Consider the following 18,939-nt stretch of genomic DNA (forward strand, 5'->3'; position numbering starts at 1 on the left):
TTCATGGATACAAATATTTCAGCTTGTTGAAGTACCATTTATCCATTTATTCTTTCAGTAAATATTTAGAGGACTGGCTATATGCCAGGCGTTCTTCTAGGCCATAGGGATATAGCCATGTACAAATCAGTCAGAAGTCTGCCCTCCTGGAGCTTGCATTCTAGTGAGGGAGATACAACCTCCCTCTAGTGAATGAGACCATAAAGAAATGAATAAATAAATATATAATGTCAGGTAGTGATAGTTGTCATGAAGAAAGTAACAAAGCAGAGTAATGGTTAGGAGACCAATGGAGGTATATTTTAGAGAAGGCAGGGTTTCTCAACTTCAATACTATTGACATTTGGGGCTGGATAATTCTTTGTTGATAATTTTTGTTGGAGATGGGGGCTGTCCTGTACGTTATGGAGCGTTTAGCAGAATCCCTAGCTTCTGCCTATTAGATGCCAGTAGATCCCCTCTTCCACCATTGTGACAACCAAAAATGTCTCCAGATATTGCCAGATGTCCTTTGAAGGGTCAAAAATGGCCCCTAGTTGAGAACTACTGATATAGGGGGTCAGGAAGTCCCTCTAAGGAAGTAACATTGCAGCAGAGACTGCAGTGGAATGAGGGCTCCAGCTGTGTGACTGTCTAGGGGAAGGGCATTCCTGGCAAGGAGAAGAGTGAGAACAGGTATGGCCTTCTAGGCAATGACAGGACTTTGGACTGTGTTCTAAGTGTACTGTGGGGGCTAATGGAAGGTTTTTTGCAGGCTGGTGACATAATCTCATTTATGTTTTAAAAGAATCACTGGTGGCTCCTGTATGGAGAATAGATTTTAGGAGGTGTAAGGGTGAAATCAGAGAGACCAGTTAGGAGGCTGTTGCAGGGGTCCAAGTGATAGATGATGGTGACTTAGACTAGGTGATAGCATTTGAGGTGGTGAAAAGTGGTTGCATATGGATATATGGTCAGGGTGGAGCTGACAGGATTTGCTGATAGTTTGGATGTGGGATGTGACAGAAAAAAGAGACATGGGTAATTCCAAGGTTTGGAGTATGAACAGCTGGGTAAATCATAGTGCTATTTACTGAGATAGGCAACCCTGAGAGAGGAGCAGGTGTTTTTGGAGAGTCATTGTAGGGGGAAGGGAGTGGGTAAGATAAGGCCAAGTAAATATGGAGGGGCCAACCAGATCATACATGGTCCTGTATGTTATATGAATGACTGGGTATTATTCTATAGATGATAGATTGAGGAATTTTGAGCCAGATGAAAGAAATATAGTTTTGTGTTAGAAATCTTTCTGGTAGTATGGAGGAAATGAATGAATGAGGGTTGATTGAGAGAGAGTTGAGACTAAAGGCAGGGGGATTAATATGTAAGCTTTTACAATAAACCAGGCTAGACCAAGCCAGTGTCATAGTGATATAAAGAGTAGGAAGAGTACATAAAATACTCATTAAGGTGGTTAAATAGATGGAAATTGGTTATTGATTAAAGGAAAGGGAGGATTCTGGATTGACCCTTGGGTTTCTAGCCACCCACTGGGATAGAGAATAGATTTTATGCAGGGAGCAGGGGCGATGGCCTTATTCTATTCATAATTTATATTTTGCCTACATTTTTAAAAGGATTTGGAACAGCTTACAATAAAAGATATGTTCAATAAACCCATTAAAATAGGAGATGAAAATAAATATACTAGAAACTTCAGCCAACATTGTTACTGTAATTAAGCATAAAATTTATCTTTGTACTTCCTGGAAAGCAAGACAAAAGTGTGGGAAAGAAAGGGTTATGTAATTCTCATTGTTCGTTGAAAGGAAACAAACCAGCTAGTCAAAAGGAGAGCGACTTTTTTCCTGGCACTAAATTATTGTGTGGGCACTTATACAACAGACATTACATAATACAATGAACAATTCAACAGAAAATGTAGAGATGTTCTTTGTATTATTGTTTCTTATAGCAACCCTTAATTAAAGCAAGAGTAGAGGTTTATAAATGAAAGAGCAACCTGAGTCCTACTCACCTGAATGGCTTTGTAGTGCGTTGCTGTGCTCCGCGTAGGGTGAGAAAAGAGGATGTGGTACACTGACCCGAGCGCCAGTAGACTGGGGTGCTCTGCCAGTACTGTCAGCCCCGGCAGCTCCGTAGAGGGGTCTCTTGGAAGCCTGATGTCATGGTCCCCACATGTTGTCTCTTCTCATTTGAAGTGCCCTTTCCCTTCTTGAGAACTGCTTCTTACAATCACTCAGGGTAGAGAATGAGAAGGGTGCCTCCTGGAGTTGTATAATATGGTGGCCCTATTTTCTCTCAATATGTACAAATTTAAAAATTAAGTTACATCACTCCTGAAATGTTTCTAGCCCTCTCAGCCCATAGTAGTCGTTTTCTCCTCTGGACAGTTTAGAATTCATTGGAGGGAAATAATATGAAATAGTGATAATGAACTAGGGCTTTGGAGTCAGACTGCCTGGATTTCGGTCCCAACTCTTCCACTTGCTAGCAGTGTGATATTGAGCAAGCTACTAAACTTTTCTTTCTTTCTTTCTTTCTTTTTTTTTTTTTGATGAGGAAGATTGGCTCTGAGCTAACAGCTGTGCCTGTCTTCCTCTGTTTTGTATATGGGACGCCACCACAGCCTGGCTCGATGAGCAGTGTGCTGGTCCATGCCTGGGATTCGAACCTGTGAACCCTGAGCTACCGAAGCGGAGTGTGTGAATTTAACCACCATGCCACCAGGCTGGCCCCTGTTACACTTTTTTCAAACCTCAGTTTTCTCATCTATAAAATGGAGATAATGTTAGTGTTTATAGAAGTGTTTTGATAGAATGCATGCATACATTTGGCACATGGAAGGTGCTCAATAAATGTTAGTTGTCATTATAATAATTATTTTTTGCTTATCTTTCCCTGTGTTGAACTCTGCATTGTGTTTTTACTTTTATTTTTGAGGTATAATTGACACACTATATTAGTTTCAGTGTACCACATAATGATTCGATATTTATGAGAAAGGAAGTCTACAACAAGTCTAGTTAACATTGTCACATACATAGTTACCATTTTTTTCTTGTGATAAGAACTTTTAAGATTTACTCTCTTAGCAACTTTCAAATATGCAATACAGTATTATTGACTATAGTCACCATGCTGTACATTACATCCCTGTAGCTTATTTATTTTATAATTGAAAGCTTGTTCCTTTTGACTTCACTCATTTCTCCCACCTCCACTGTGTTTTTACTTTTTGCTTGGCTGCCAGTCAAGTTTTCTATTTTATATGGGAGCTCAATACTCAATAAATATTTGTTTTTGAATGACGTTGGGTTTTTGCATTAAGACACAACACCAGCTAGTTACATATAAGTTAAAAATGACAAGAAATGCTATAAATGACAGGAAGCTATAAAACAGCTTTGTGACTTTTTTAGAGAACTAATTTCTGAACAGTCTACACTTTGAACAAGTTTATAATGTTAAGGAACCATTCGAGCATGTTGGTGGAGCTAACCAAATGTTACCATCCTATGTACTTATGAGGAAAGGTTAAATAATGCCATATGTACAGGCTCATATGTAATGTCTTTGGTGATTGAGAGCTACAGGAAAAGATAACATTTTCCAGAGGTACAGAGGAAATATTTTTATGCTTTCAGCTATTGCAAACTGATACTTTTCCTCCTTCCCCTTTCTGTGTGCATTAAGGTTTAATTCTCTACTCTTTTTTCTTTGTATATTTTGCTATATAAACTTTGTATTAGTTACCTATTGCTGTGTAACAAATTAACCCAAATTTAGCAACTTAAAACCACAAACATTTATTACCTCCCATAGTTTCTGAGGGTCAGGAATCAGGAAGTGGCTTAACTGGCTGGTTCTGGGTGGGTGTCTCTCATGAGATTGCACTCAGGGTATGGACTTGGCCTGCGTTTATCTGAAGCCTTGACTAGACTGTAGGATCTGCTTTCAAGCTCCCTCTCTTGGTTGTTGGCAGGCTTCACTTCTTTGCTGGCTGTTGGCAAAGGCCTCAGTTTCTCCCCATGCATGCGTCTCTGTAGTAGTGGCTGCTTACATGGTAGCTGGCTTCCCTCAGAGAGAGAGAGAGCAACCAAGCTGGCTACCTCAGTGTCTTTAATAAGCTAATCTCAGAAGTGTCATACCAACTCTGGTATAATGAGGGGACAACACAAGGATGTAAATACCAGGAAGGAGGGATCGTTGGATGCCATCTTGGAGGCTGGCTACCACAGACTTCATCTATTAGTCGAGCTTCAGCTGTTGGCATGATATGTAACCAGTCTGTATCTAGTGGCTCATCTTTTGGGTTTTCTTGTGTGGTTTGAAATTCCTGTTGTCAGAAACTAAATTTATCATCTCCCTCCTTGTGCCCTTCTGATTTTCTTTAAGTGACTTAGGTTCACAACCTTGAAGCCATTTTTTTACTTTTCCTTTCCTTCTAATCACTGTTTAGGTATTAATTTTATATTTTCTTTTCTCAGTATCTCTCAAATCATCTTTTTTATATTTCAACTTTACTAGGATCTTATCTGGCAAGATCCTTACAAACCTCACACCCACAATTGAAATAGCTGCCCGATTAGTAGCCTGGCTTTACGTCTCTCCTTTCCAGTCCATTTTCTACGCTTCCACCAGACTGATCTTCCTAAGTCTTGAGTTCATTATGTTGCACCCTGTGGTCTGCCTGTTAAAATTCAGATAGTTGCACTCTGTGGGCTCATACATTGTTGGGTGTATGTAATAGTATTGACAAGAGGGCTTTTATGAGAAAATCAATCCATTATGCACTCAGGTTTATTTAAGACTTGAAAAATGATCTTGAACATTACAAGATGATGAAAAGTTTTTTTTTTAATCTTAAAATAAACAGTATGGTTGGGAAAAAATCACAGCCTGGTTTCATTTTCTTGGAGAATAAATATTTGTGTTGTTTTATTGACGGATAATTGCTATTACAGAAATCAAAAGGTTTTGATAGCCTCGGTGAAGAAGAAACTTTTTCTAGAGGGTGGGGAGTTCATTTGGTTTATGCTGTGCGTCATGCAAAGTATCAGTTCAAGCAGCAAGCCTGAGTGGGGGTCGGCCTGTGGTTTGACTTCTCAGGCGGGGGGCTTTTATTTTGTTTTCCCACCAGAGCCCCGGCTGACCAACAGATGAAATTGTTTCCCTTTACCTATGGATTATTCTTCTAGTCCCCCTTTTCACTGAGCATGCCTCCCACTGGGGCCCAAAGCTTTGTCTTCTCTCCCTGGGTGTCCATAAAAGCCCAAGCAATATCCCCCGATATCTCTCCTCTACCACCCCCCAACCCCCCCGAGCCAAAGCCTTAGCAGCTGCGTACTGCTCTGCCTTTAGATTCTTCTTTGGTTATTGGCTCCTGGGAGTTCTCATTTTCCTGTAGAGCAGGAGGCTTTTTAGATCGCATAGTTTGCCATTTCACTGGAAACAAAAGTTATAATGTTTTTAAACTTGGTGAAAACAAAAATTTGTCACATTTCTGGTTTTTTTCTTTTTTTTTTTTTTTTATGTGAGGAAGATTGGCCCTGAGCTAACATCTGCCAATCCTCCTCTTTCTGCTGAGGAAGACTGGCCCTGGGCTAACATCCATGCCCGTCTTCCTCCACTTTATATGGGACACCGCCACAGCATGGCTTGACAAGCAGTGCGTCAGTGCGTGCCCGGGATCCGAACCAGCGAACCCTGGGCTGCTGCAGCGGAGCGAGCGCACTTAACTGCTATGCCACCGGGTCTTAAGAAGGTGCTATTATTTTGTCCTTAGAGAGCCTCGTATGATAATCCTTGCACTCATCAAGGATACGCTGTTTCTCGTTCCTGAAAGAAGACTCCAAAGCCGAGTTTCTACCCATTGAGCACATCACCTTCAAGATTAGAGAAGAGTCTGGGTTTTAATTTAAGTGTCGTATTCCCAGTTTAACTTTTCCCTCTTGCCTCTCTTTAGGAGAAACAATTGCAGCACTTACAGATGTAAGCAGCTTGAATTATCCAGAATCTGATGGCCAGATCACAATTTTTACAGACAAAACAGGAGTGATAAAGGCTGCAAGATTACTTCTTTCTTCAGTGACAAAAGTGTTGTTGCTGGCAGACCGAGTGGTCATTAAGCAGATAATAACATCAAGAAATAAGGTACTTGCCTTTCCTGTGTTTCTACACTTGTGTCTTTCAGGGTTGTTTTAAAAGTGTTTTTTTAGGTTAATTGTAGGTAATTGGGCAATGCTTGTTTATTTTTATTTATAGCTTTAATTGTCTATGGCTTAAAATGATGTTTCTTCTGTACTTGTAATTCCTGAGTAATGTCTGTACTGGTCCTAAACTTTTGAATGCAAAAGATTTTCTCAGAAAACCATTTTCTACTTATAGAGACTTCTTGGTGAAAGCATTTCATGTGTACAAATTTGGGAAGAAAAGCTGAGCACCATGACAATGTATGTAGTAGAAGCCTAGTTGATAAAAATACAGAATTCCTCAGTACCTTTTTTTTTCCTAAGTCAGAGAGTAATAGTTTATAAGCTTAAGAAAAAATTCAATCTTCTGAAACCACAATTATCCATGCCACAAAATTTCTTCAGGCAGAGTCCCTAAATATTACTGAATAATCACAGAATTTAGAGAATGGAATTAAACTCTTCCAGTCTAGAAACCTCATAGTCTCTCAGATAATGTTATGCTCCTCAGTCATCTGGGAATGCAGGGCGTGTACAATCACTCTTTCCCTGGATAATTGCCTAGGCAAGGAAGAGGACAGCCAGCCAGGGAAGGGATCGTCCCAGTAGGGCTTGAGGACAAAACTACCTGACGAGTGTTGAGTGAGTTGAAAAGTGTAAATTTAAAGAGAAAAAGAAATAGGAGAGGTGGGTTGAACAGTGCTAGGAGAATAGGGAAAACCCTCCTCTCTCTGAAAGAAGGGGGTTCTGCTCAGTGGTGGCGATCTGCCTTATCTCTGTCAGTCGCCTGGACTTCCTGAGCTGCCAGGGCAGATTAATACGCCAAACATCCATCATATCCTCATTAAAAATAAGTAAACACAGGACATCTGTGTTTTCTTTACCTATCTTGGTCTGACTAAAACTAATCCAGTACTGTTATTTTAGAGAAAAGTATTTGAAAATATGTTTCATATCTATTTACTTTATTTCTGATGTCAAGACAACACATAACATTGTCTGTTGGCTCTACTACGGGTTCACACTCTCTCTTCACCCCTGGCTGCCCAAAGCTTCTTGGCAGCTCCTGTCTGATCCCACCTGTTTTCCTGCTCTTGACATCCCAAACCTCCCTTTCCACTCCTCACTCCACGGATGACCTTTTCCTTCCGCTTTCCTAAGAATGGAGTTCCCCCAGTTCTGGGTCACTGAACCTTAAAGCTTCTGTCGTCTTTTGTCCTTACCCCCTTCCTAGTTCTCTGAAGAATTTATTACTTTAGTTGTGCCCATTCCCACCTTCTCCAGACTTTGCTACATAAATGATCTCTTCTCTTGTATATTTAGTGATTTCTTTGACTCTTTTTCCTTTTAATATTCAAGTAAGCCCAAGTCTTCCCACGTAAAAACAATCATTCCCTAGATGATTTGAACCTTTGAATCTGTTTCTACTCCTCTGAGCTGCCCCTTCTCTGACTCCTCCTCAACTTTCCCCTCAAATTTAGAATTTCTCCTTTTTTCCTCTCTCTACTCAGCCTTGACATCTCAGTCTCTTTCGTATCTACACCTGATAATAAAATATTCTCTGTTTTGCAGGTTCTTGCAACTATGGAAAGACTAGAGAAAGTGAATAGCTTTCAAGAGTTTGTCCAAATATTCAGTCAGTTTGGAAATGAAATGGTGGAGTTTGCACATCTAACTGGAGATAGACAAAATGTATGTATTTACCACATTTAAAAATCTTCAAATACATGGGAGCCAGCCCGGTGGCATAGTGGTTAAGTTTGCATGCTCTGCTTCGGAGGCCCAGGGTTCACGGGTTCAGATCCTGGGCACGGACCTACACACTGCTCATCAAGCCATGCTGTGGTGGCATCCCACATACAAAGTGGAGGAAGATTGGCACAGATGTTAGCTCAGGGACAATCTTCCTCACAAGAAAAAAAAAAAATCTTCAAATACATGCATCTTTTCAATTTGGATGGAAGCATGATCTTTGTGATTTCTTGGGTTGGTTTCTTTGCTTATTAAATCTATAGCCTTGTCTTGAAAGCCTTTCATAAATAAGCCAGGATAAAGTAAGTAGATCTGTACATCTTTTTTTACACACACATAACAGTTAAATATGTTCCTACCTCATACACTGGGAAAGGTCATATTTGCCTTCAAGGCCCAACTCAAGTACTTCCTCTTTTATGAAGCTTTCCATTTGACTCTTCTACCAGGGCTCAGGCAAATAAATTGACTCATCGTATATATTCTTGTAGTATTTTATTATCTCTCTCTATTATTATTCTTTCTGTAATTTGTTATGTATTATTTTGTTATATCTTTCTGTAATTATTCTGCATTAGATTAATAATAATAACTCAAGCCATTATTTATTTGCATTGTCTGTGTTAGGTACTTAATATACATGAACTCATTTAATTCTTAAAATGTCCCTATAAAGTAGGTATTGTTATTACTGTTTCACACATGAGGAAACTGACCCTGAGAGGGTAATAAACTTTCCCAAGGTCACTCTTCTAGCAGATTGAACTCAGTTATGTCTGATTGGAAAGCCTATGGTTTTCAAACTACACCAGGATATTAGTTCTTTTTAGCTTTGTTCCCCAATTGAGACTCTACCCTCTAAGTTTAGGGAGGTGGAAGACCATATTATACCCAGGATTGACTTTTCTTTGTTGAGGTATTTGTGCATGGGTCCATGTTGTCAGCAGATTAAATATGTAATAATTGACATTTTCTTGAGGTGCTTTGGTATACTTCCTTAGGCTGTAGTTTTGGGCATAAACTTTCCTGGTTGCAGCTGGAGTTGGAAGATGGGTATTGGCCTGGAAAGTGGCAAGCTAGATTGTGATGCTTCTTGGTACTTGGTACTAAGTACTTCTTGGACCATCTGGGTTTTATGGAGGCCTCTGTATTGTCCTGTGGACCAGCCCTCTAACAGACTGCCATCTTTTTCAATCACTTGCTATGACCATACCATGTATGGTGTCGTGTATGGCTTACAAGTATTATACATGGCATTTACACTTGATGCTTTGTCAACTAGACTCACAGGTTGTTTTGCAAGAAGTCCTGTCTAGTATGTTGACGAGAAGAATGGGTGGAAATTTTAGAAGTGACCTCAACCTTTATTTTTGATAGGTATTCATGATGGATGATATTCACATGTAGGACACAGTCCTTTGGGATATGATCTTGTGACCTGAATTAGCTTTTGGGTTATATGCAGTTTCTCATGTACTAGGTGTAACTTTGTTTCTTTCTTTCCTACTAAAGAAAGCTATTTTGGGATGCAAGTGTGTGAGAGTGATATTATTATAGGGATAACTTTGAATTCATTCTAATTTACTAAAACAAATAAAAGGCAAATCATTCTCCAACTTTAGATCTTTGTTATTTGTAATAAAGGGCTTTCCAGCCAACTCACAAATGAAAAAAGACTAACCAATGTGACAGGTGAAAATTTTATGTAATTCAAATTTCAGTGTCCATACGTAAAGTTTTATTGGAACACAGCCATGTACATTTGTTTATATATTGTCTACGGCAGCTTTCACACTGCAATGGCAGAATTAAGTAGTTGTGACGGAGACAGTATGGCCCAGAAAGCCTAAAAAATTTATCATCTGGATTTTTATTGAAAATGTTTGCTGACCTCTGATTTAGATGATCATAACCAAATTATTATGAGAGTATTTGATTCTGGATTTGGTCAGCAATATTTAGGTACCTTCTGTGATAACACACATTCTATCAAGGGCTCTATTAAGAGCAATCAAAAGAAAAAAATGCAAAACACAGTGCTTGCCTCATAATCTAGTTGGGGAAAATTATATACCCAAGAAACATCTTAAGAAAATTTCAGAGCAGCATATTGGTTAAGTTTAGGACAAACAAACTTGATATTGTGATGAGTAAGCTGAAATAATTAGATAGGCTTAATCAGACATGGTCCCTGAAAGAGTTGACTTCTAATCATCTATTTTGAAGGAAATAATAGCCCATAAATGCTCGACAAATAAGTCATTTTTAATTAAGTAAAGCGTAGGATGGTTGTTCCTGTTTAGGAGTGGAGTGTGTCCACATGGGCACAAGAATGTGGGTCTCATTTCCTGGCTCTACTGTCACCCTTAATAAGGGCAGCTGTTTCTTTCCACTCTATTGTGTTGATATTTGTGTTGTATTTAGATTAAGGCCGTGACTTATATAAACCTTTATTCTGGTTTTTTTTTTTTCTTGGTTTGTTACCTTTTTAACAATGTTACTTAATTGTTGAGTATTGCTGTTGTTGAGTAAATGATTTTTCAAGAAATTGGACTGCTTACATGATCCTAGACTGCTCAGTGATTTTATTTCAATTTTAGGATTTGAAAGATGAGAAGAAAAAGGCAAAAATGGCAGCAGCTAGGGCAGTTCTTGAAAAGTGTACAATGATGCTTCTCACAGCTTCAAAGGTAAGAAAACTTTTGTTTTACTGTGTTGTAAATTAATTTTAAATGCGTCTGACATATATTTTACATTTTTAAAAAGATCAAATGATAAATTGGAATGTGGGCTATAATAGTCAAATCTCAGTTACTTGTTAACAAGAATGCTAACTTCCTTCCCCAACTCCAAACAGCAATTAATCTACGAGTCAGCTCTGATTGAGCAACTAAGCAGAGGATGGCTTATTAGGTACTATGAATTGAGGCCTGTCGCTCGTGGTCACCGCCTGCAGGGTTTTGCCAGTCTTACTGGGGAGCCAACACATGTGCTCTAGAAAAAGCTAGGCAAATTAGAATCTATTAAGTAACAGTGGAGTATTAAGCTAGCCCTTAGTTTGTTTATTCTGTAAATTTGTACCTCTGATTCCTTATTTTACTTGTAACAAAATTGTCAATCAAGAGCTTATAATTCCAAACAGCAGTTGGCTAGCAAATTGGTACAATTCAAGAATGAACTAGTAAACATCTCATTAGCAGTGTGTTTAGAATCGCCGTTTCTGTTCAGAGTATTTACTCTATGCTAGGAACAGTGAAGCCACAAAAACAGAATTCAATGGAACCCACTTGGAAGGCTCTGTTCGTATCTAGGCCCTTGAGTAGTTTTTCATTTACTTCATTTTTTAAAAGTCAAAGATGCGTCTACAGTCATATATCATCTGTTCATTTTTCTGCATTCTTTTTTAGTTCTTGCACATGTAAGGCAATATTTTAAAATAGTTTTAATTATGATGAATTAAAGAGTTTTTTCCCAAAATATTTTAAGTCAACTTATTATTGAAGTATAAAGATATAGTTTTGCACTCTGCCTTTTTCACTTAACCTTGCTATCGCTTTTTACTCATCCTGCTTCCACTTTTAGTGAGGAGAAGCAGCTGGGTGAGCCAGGGACCCAGGAGATTTTGGTAAAGAACCATTTTTATTAGCATGACATGTTCTCTGTAAGATTTTTATATATTATGATATGGGTCAAATCTTAAAATAAAAAGTTTCAATTATTTTGAAGACATGTCTCAGACATCCCAACTGCGAATCAGCCCATAAAAACAAAGAAGGAGTGTTTGACCGAATGAAAGTGGCATTGGATAAGGTCATTGAAATTGTGACCGACTGCAAACCGAATAGAGAGACTGACAATTCATCTATCAGTATTTTTACTGGAATTAAAGAATTCAAGGTAAGAATAATGAGAATATATTTTGATTTTTTCTTTCCATTTCAAAGGAGCATCATTATATGTAGTATCTATATTTTTGTGTAATATTTTAGAATAAATGCTTCACAAAAGCAGATATTTCTCTTTAACACAATGCCATTGTTTACAAACTTAACATTCAGTAACATTTGGCTTCGATTGTACAAAGAACACGGGTCTTGGCTGACAGTAGCTACTCTGACCCCATTTAGCTGTATAGTTTTACTGTAGCCTCCTGTCCTCTGTTTAGAAAGGTGTTCCCTTCCCAGTCTTCTGAGCAGTGCCATGCCATCCAGGAAGACAGACAGCCAACTGTTTCTGCTGGAATTCCTGCTCTTCCCTGTGCTATGGGGTTGCTACTTTGAGACTATAGTAATAGTAATAGTATTAATGATAATTAAAATTTAAAAATAAACAATAATGCATGCTAACATTTATCGAGCATTTTCTCAGTGCCAGCCCTGTTCTGAGTGCTTTAAATGTATGTATGTGTATAATCCTCACAAGAACTATTGTTATATTATCCCCATTATATTGTTGAGGAGACTGAGAAACAGAGATCAAGTAACTTGCCAGCTAGGAAGTGCCAGAGTTGGGATTTGAAACTAGGCAGCCTGACTCAGAATCCTCATCATTTCAGGGCAGAACTTCTCATCAGAAGTCAGAGAGATGGTGGAGCTGCTTTTTGCATAAGAGAAGTGTCTGAGTCAGGAGGGCCCAGAAGATCATCTAGCACAACCCCCTCATCCAACAGATGGGAGAACCAGGGCCCTGAGAAGTTATCTAGTATGCTAAGGGTTACCCACCTCTCACAGACAGGGCTGTGACAGGGATGGTATGCTTTCCATCTTACTGCACTTTGACTTTTAATCTTGTGAAGGTCTAAGTAGGAATATGAGGTGAAAGAAAGTAGTGGAAAGAACATCTATTTTTAGGGGCTATGCTCTTAATACATATTATATCATTTAATCTCTAATTCCCCTTTTAGGTAGATATTATTATATCCACATTTTTGAGAAGGAAAGCTAATAAGTGGTGGAATCCTTCTTGAGAAGCAGAACTCTCTAATCCCAAAGTCCCTGACTTTTCAGTTCACACCTCTGGGTTTGTTTATAAGCTGCCAGACCCACCTAAATCTCTTCCTGAGGGGAAAGAAGCTACAAGGAGCAGTTAGTCATTCTCTTAGAGTTTTTATTGCTGAAAGGGATCTTAGAGATTATTTTTCTAATCCCCTCTTTTTATAAAGGCAGAGGGAGGAGATCTCTTGTTAAAGGATAATTAGGGAAACAGAGTTAGAGCCAGATCTTTAGCCTCTGGACCCTGCATTTCTGGTTCCAGGTTAACTGGGGGCAGTGCTGTGTCTTTGGCCGCTATCAACGGCTCTTGCTGCTGACGCTTTCACCCTCAGGCATTCTGGAGGGCAGAGCTATCGTGAATAGACTCAGTCTCACTGTCAGTGGTTATTTTTTGGCATCTTACCTTTTTTCTGATGGAAAGTATAATCTGTAGAGGGAAACTGGGTTCTTTACTGTATTCAGTACTGTGAGTATGTGGGCAAATCTTATGAAACCATAGAAATGAATGGCCTTCAAGAGAAAAAAAACTCCACTAAGTTTCTGTTTAAAAATGATATGTATGTTCCCTCTGAAGGGAAAATCAAAAACCTTAATGTGAATGGTGTGTGGTCAACATGACTGGTTTTTATGGTGTAATTCTGTTTAAATTCTCAAATTCTCAGATCCTCATTGACAATTCCTTACCTCACTTTTATCCATTTTCTTTCCTAGCGTAAAAAAGAATTCTGTCTACCTAGGATGGAGTGATTACTGGACATAGGTTGGGTCAAGAGGAGAAGGGGAAGCTAGCACCCCGTATGGCCTCTTGACCTTCCCAAATCTTAGTGTTTTCACGGATCATGTTAAAGTGGTTATGTGTAAGGATTAACTTGAAATAATATTTGTAAAAGGACTTTAAAGTGCTCAACAAATGTATGCGATCCTTATCATCACATTCATTGTGACCACAGTTATAACCATCACTGCTTATTGCCTCTTGGCCCAAGTTGTTTCTGTGACCTATTTCAAGGGCTAGAAGTTAAATAAGGTTGAAGTGGCATAGCATATATTAGAAAGCTGAGAGGGAGAGATTGCCCCAGTGAATGTGTACATCATATATTTAGGGAACTCTAAGCACAGGATGGCTGAAGGGGAAGGTTGTTTGGGAGCTTGGTAGGGGGTGAGATAAACTATTGGAAAGATATACAAAGATAAAACCCTAGAGGATTTTGTGCTGTACAATAGAAGTTTGGGCTTGATTTTATAGGTAGTGAGGAGCCAATTAGAGGGAGGTGGCAATATCAGAAGGTTTACATTTTAGAAAGATTATTCAGGCCCCCTGGTAGAGGATGTTTTGGCCAGGGAGGTGCTATTGGGGACATAAGACAAAATGTAGGGAGACCAGTTAGGTGACTAGGAGAGTTTTGTTGAATTAATGAAGGAAAAATTGATGTTTTTTTCAGTCCCTTCTATATGGCACACCCTCCACACCCTTCTCCATGGGCTCAACCCATATTCATGCTTGTGTGTAACATCTTCCAGGACTTTGCCTTGGCATTTTCTCAGATACAAATCCTTTACCTGGAGGCTGGTTCATGTTCATTTCTCCTACTGGATGCTAACATGACAATGCTCTTTCTGCCTTAGTATTCACTGATCCCGTAGGAATGTTGTATTAACAACTGTAGGAATGAAACTCTGCATGGCCATTGGTGGCTCTTAAGTGATGTGTCCTTCTGAGTGAGTGGAGAATATGGTCGTTACTGGAGGCTGTATTTCCACTCAGCCCTTAGATAGGGAAAGAAATTGCTTGTGTCTTCCTGGGCACTGTTAGAAATTATAGTCCATTTTGGATAGGTGGAGATATTGATTTGTGTGGATGTATATCCTTTTTGTTCTTAGATAAATATTGAAACTCTTCGGGAGAATCTTTATTTTCAGTCAAAAGAGAATCTTTCTGCAATGTTAGAGGTTATCTTGGAGCGTACAGAGGACTTTACTGATTCTGCCTACACCAGCCATGAGCACCGGGAACGCATCTTGGAACTGTCAACTCAGGGGAGAATGGAGCTGCAGCAGTTAATTTCTGTGTGGATTCAAGCTGTAAGAACTTTTTTCCATCAAAGTAAATCTTATATAATAGCTTTTCCCTAAAGTTTTGAGAGATGTGGAAGTTAACGTAATCACCGGGAATATGAATGTGGTCCAGAATGAGACAAAGATATGTCATCCCTTTTTCCCCTCCTACTTGATCAAAGTATCATTCGCACCCGGCACTCAAGGTACTTGATGTTTCTAGGCCTGTTGTTTCTCATCCTGGCCAGTCTGGATTCTGTGCCACTGTCACCATCACTAGTTCACCCTGCAGTCCCCATTCTTCCACCAAACTCACCTCTGGAAAATTCCTCCCCAGAATGCTTCTTCAGAGTGAAGAGCAGAGGAGTAGACCCCTACCTAGAGGTTCTTGGGACCTGAGTCTTACTGCCGGAACCATTGAGATGTGCACAGTTCTTAACCCTGAGGACAGCTTATTTATAGATACAGCAATTTAGAAAACTGGTCTAGACGCAATGAAGAAAATTGAGGTCTAGATGCAATGAAGACAAGGGTAGATCCAGCTGGCAGGTAAAAGATTTTTTACCCTTGCACAGATTCCTGGTCTAGGATTGGTGGACAGCCACTTAAAGAGACGTAAATAGGCCGCTGGTTTGCTTAAAACATGGGAGGTTCTGTGGGCAAGAGTGGTGAAGACTGGCAGCAGCTGAGCAGTACAGAAAGTGTGTACCCAGTCTCTTACGGAGGGTGGATTACAAAAGTGAGAGACAGAGGCCTGAGACATGTTTCTGGCACCATTTATTTATTTCTTAGAACTAGGATATGTCAGAAAAGTAGTTAACATGGTTTACAACATACAGCCTGGAGAGAACAGATCTGGACGTCATGAACAGAAGCTTTGGCAGTAAAGATGAAGAAGCAGGATGGATGTGGCCGAGAGTGTACCGAATGAAGCAGCAGTTTACTCCCTTGACAATAGATTGACTTATGAAGAGCAGATTTGAATCACAGATTTTTCTGATGTTTTCTTGGCATCACAACAGTGCAAATGTTCATATTGATAGGGAAACTTAACGTAGAGTAGAGGGGCATCAGGGATATAAGCAATGTTTTGTGTTTAGTTTGAATTGTCTGTGTGATATTAGATTGCTTCGGTGTTCAATTTTATGCCCATCATTCAGTATAAAGAGTTTCTGTGAGGAAATGCTCTCTGTGTTGGGAATTCGAGTCTATCAATACTTTAATTTGAAATTAGCACCTTTCACATATTTTATAACACTCAGATCTCTGATTCTGCAGGCCAGATGTATTGTTCATTCATTCATTTATTTCAGCACTCGTTACTGAATGCCTTTGATATGCCAGGCACTGGAAATCTAAAGGTGAATAAGATAAAATCTTTGCCTGCAAGAATTTTGCAATATAGAAAAATGTGGGGGGTCAGCCCTGTGGCCTAGCGGTTAAGTGTGTGCACTCCGCTGCTGGCCGCCCAGGTTTGGATCCCGAGTGTGCACTGACACACCGCTTGTCAGGCCATGCTGTGGCGGCGTCTCACGTGGAGGGAGGAAGATCAGCACGGATGTTAGCTCAGGGCCAGTCTTCCCTCAGCAAAAAGAGGAGGATTGGCATGGATGTTAGCTCAGGGCTGATCTTCCTTGCGTGCGCGCACACACACACAGAGACACACTAAATAATAAATAAATATTTTTTAAAAAAAAAGAAAAATGTGGGAAGGAAGTCCAGAAAGCTTTGCAAGTGTCCTAAGAGGAGGTACAGACCACGTGTTGAGAGGATTGCAAGGCGGATTTATATTTAGGGAGAGCAGTCAAGAAATCTTCATGAAGATATTCATGTTTAACTTTGATTTCTTCATTCAAAGAGCTGAATGCCTATTACCTGCCATTTGCTGTGCCAGGTATTGTGGATTCAGTGGTAAGCACAGTAAATGTTATCCCAGCTTCATGGAACTTACCAAGGCCTAGTGCGGAAGATAGACTTTAAACAACAAAATCAAAAAGTAAATATGTAATTGCAAGCTAAGATGATTACTTAGAGAAAAGATTAGAGTGGGTAAGAAGAGAGTCTAATTTAGATTGTGTGATGTTGTGAGAAGGCCTTTTTGAGAAAGAGACATTTATGTAAGAACTTAAAGATGAATGGGATTTTAATTTTTAACTAGGTTAAGAGTGTAGAGATAGAGCATTCCAAACAGATGAAAGTAGATTAGTTTTAGATATAATAACTTTATTAAAGAAAATTAGATTTTAAAAGACTCACCTGTTTATAGTTAGAATAGAAAAATATAATTAATTAAAATTCTATTTTCCACTCTAACCATCAACAGGTGAATTTTTTAAATCTACTTTTCATATAGTTCACAGAATGATATTAAAAATTTATTATAATTTATAGTTCAAGTAAAATTGGAATTACCAGATGAAAAAGATGAGGTAACACTTCATATATACTTTCTAAAATTTTTAGCAAAGCAAGAAAACGAAAAGCATCGCTGAAGAACTGGAACTCACTATACTGAAAATCAGTCACAGCCTCAATGAACTTAAGAAAGAAGTAAGTATAGTTTGAAATCTAGCCTTTTTTAATTCTTTGCTAATTTTCGTGTTGTATGGTATGTATGATATGCATTAGTATTAATATGTCCCTGTACCCAGAAAACTGTTTTAGAAGTTTTCCTTTGACCTAGTTATTTTGAAGCCACCGTTTTATTAGTGCCATTATCCTCAAAGCTTTTACGTGAATGTTCATAGCAGCTTTACTTATAATAGCCAAAAACTGGAAACAATCTAAATTTCCATCAACAGGGGAATTGATACATGAATTTTGGTATAACTATTCTAAATACTCTTCAGCGGTAAAAAAGGAACAGTATCGATACAGGCAACAATATGGATGAATCACTAAAACGTTACACTGAGTGAAAAAAGTCAAACGCAAAAGAGTGTGTGTGTGTATAACTCCATTTGGAAAAACTTCCAGAAAAGGCAAAACTAATTTATAGTGACAGAAACCAGATCAGTGGCCACCAAGGGTCAGATTTTGGGTGGTTTTTACTACAAAGGGGCACGGGGGAGCTTTCTGGGATAATGGAAATGTAAATATTGATTGTGGTGGTGGTTACATTGGTGTAAATGTTTGTCAGAACTCATCAAATCATACCCTTAGTACATTTTGTTGTATATAAATTATACCTTAGTAAAGCTGATTTTTAAAAATGTTCCTTTGGTTGAGAAGATTTCCCTGTTCCCTGAGTGAAAACTAGGTCATCTCATGACTTATTTGGTCATTCGCAGGTAGTTGAAAGTCACTCTGAGTCTGGGGTTTGCAAACTATGACCAGGCTGTCTGTTATTGTAAATAAAGTTTTTGGGGACACAGTCTTACCCATGTGTTTAAATATTGTCTAGTTTTTTTTCACTGCAACAGCAGAGTTGGGTAGTTGCAATAGTGACTGTGTGGCCTGAAAAGCCTAAAATAGTTACTCTCTGGCCCTTTACAGAAAGTTTGCCAATCTCTGCTTTCCATCATAAAATACAATCTCAGTTCAAAAACGAGAATGTTCATTCCAATATGTTAATCAGTGTTTCATTTCATTCAATTGTAGGACTTCTCCTCTGTTCCCCACTCCCCTAGCCCCACCTAGGGCTTTTGGGGAAGATGTCTTGTCTCTTTTTCAGGCCCTTCTTCCCCATTATCTAGCTTCTGTTCCAGATCTTTGCCAGGTCGTGGCACAGGGAGAGAAGAGAGGAAGTGGGGAGGTAGAAAGTTCTCAGTGACTGGTGCCCGTATAAGATGCCCTGGGCTCAGTAGATGTTTAAAGCTGACTTTCCCTCTCATGGATATTTGGGTATGTTCTGCAGAGGCTCTCCTGGTGCCCCTGCTACTTACTACAACTCCCCTGTCACGTTGTTCACTCTACTTTGGGGTGTGTCTGGAGGTAGGACTCACAGT

The 18,939-nt window shown here is 39.1% G+C and overlaps 1 protein-coding gene across 2 annotated transcripts in view; it reads left to right on the forward strand.

Moving 5' to 3' along the window:
- CTNNAL1 (catenin alpha like 1) overlaps nucleotides 1–18,939 on the forward strand; it is a 60,782-nt gene that overhangs the window by 17,280 nt on the left and 24,563 nt on the right. The window contains exons 3-8 of one of the 2 annotated variants that reach the window (XM_004423305.2): nucleotides 5,969–6,156; nucleotides 7,767–7,886; nucleotides 10,547–10,636; nucleotides 11,673–11,843; nucleotides 14,819–15,019; nucleotides 17,456–17,542. In XM_004423305.2, coding sequence (XP_004423362.1) covers nucleotides 5,969–6,156; nucleotides 7,767–7,886; nucleotides 10,547–10,636; nucleotides 11,673–11,843; nucleotides 14,819–15,019; nucleotides 17,456–17,542 — 857 coding nt within the window. The remainder of the gene's footprint in view (nucleotides 1–5,968; nucleotides 6,157–7,766; nucleotides 7,887–10,546; nucleotides 10,637–11,672; nucleotides 11,844–14,818; nucleotides 15,020–17,455; nucleotides 17,543–18,939) is intronic. The other variant, XM_087419342.1, reaches the window with a different exon arrangement.

The sequence above is a fragment of the Ceratotherium simum genome, chromosome 29, assembly GCF_057802395.1.
Source record: "Ceratotherium simum simum isolate JZ-2026a chromosome 29, ASM5780239v1, whole genome shotgun sequence".
NCBI lineage: Eukaryota > Metazoa > Chordata > Mammalia > Perissodactyla > Rhinocerotidae > Ceratotherium > Ceratotherium simum.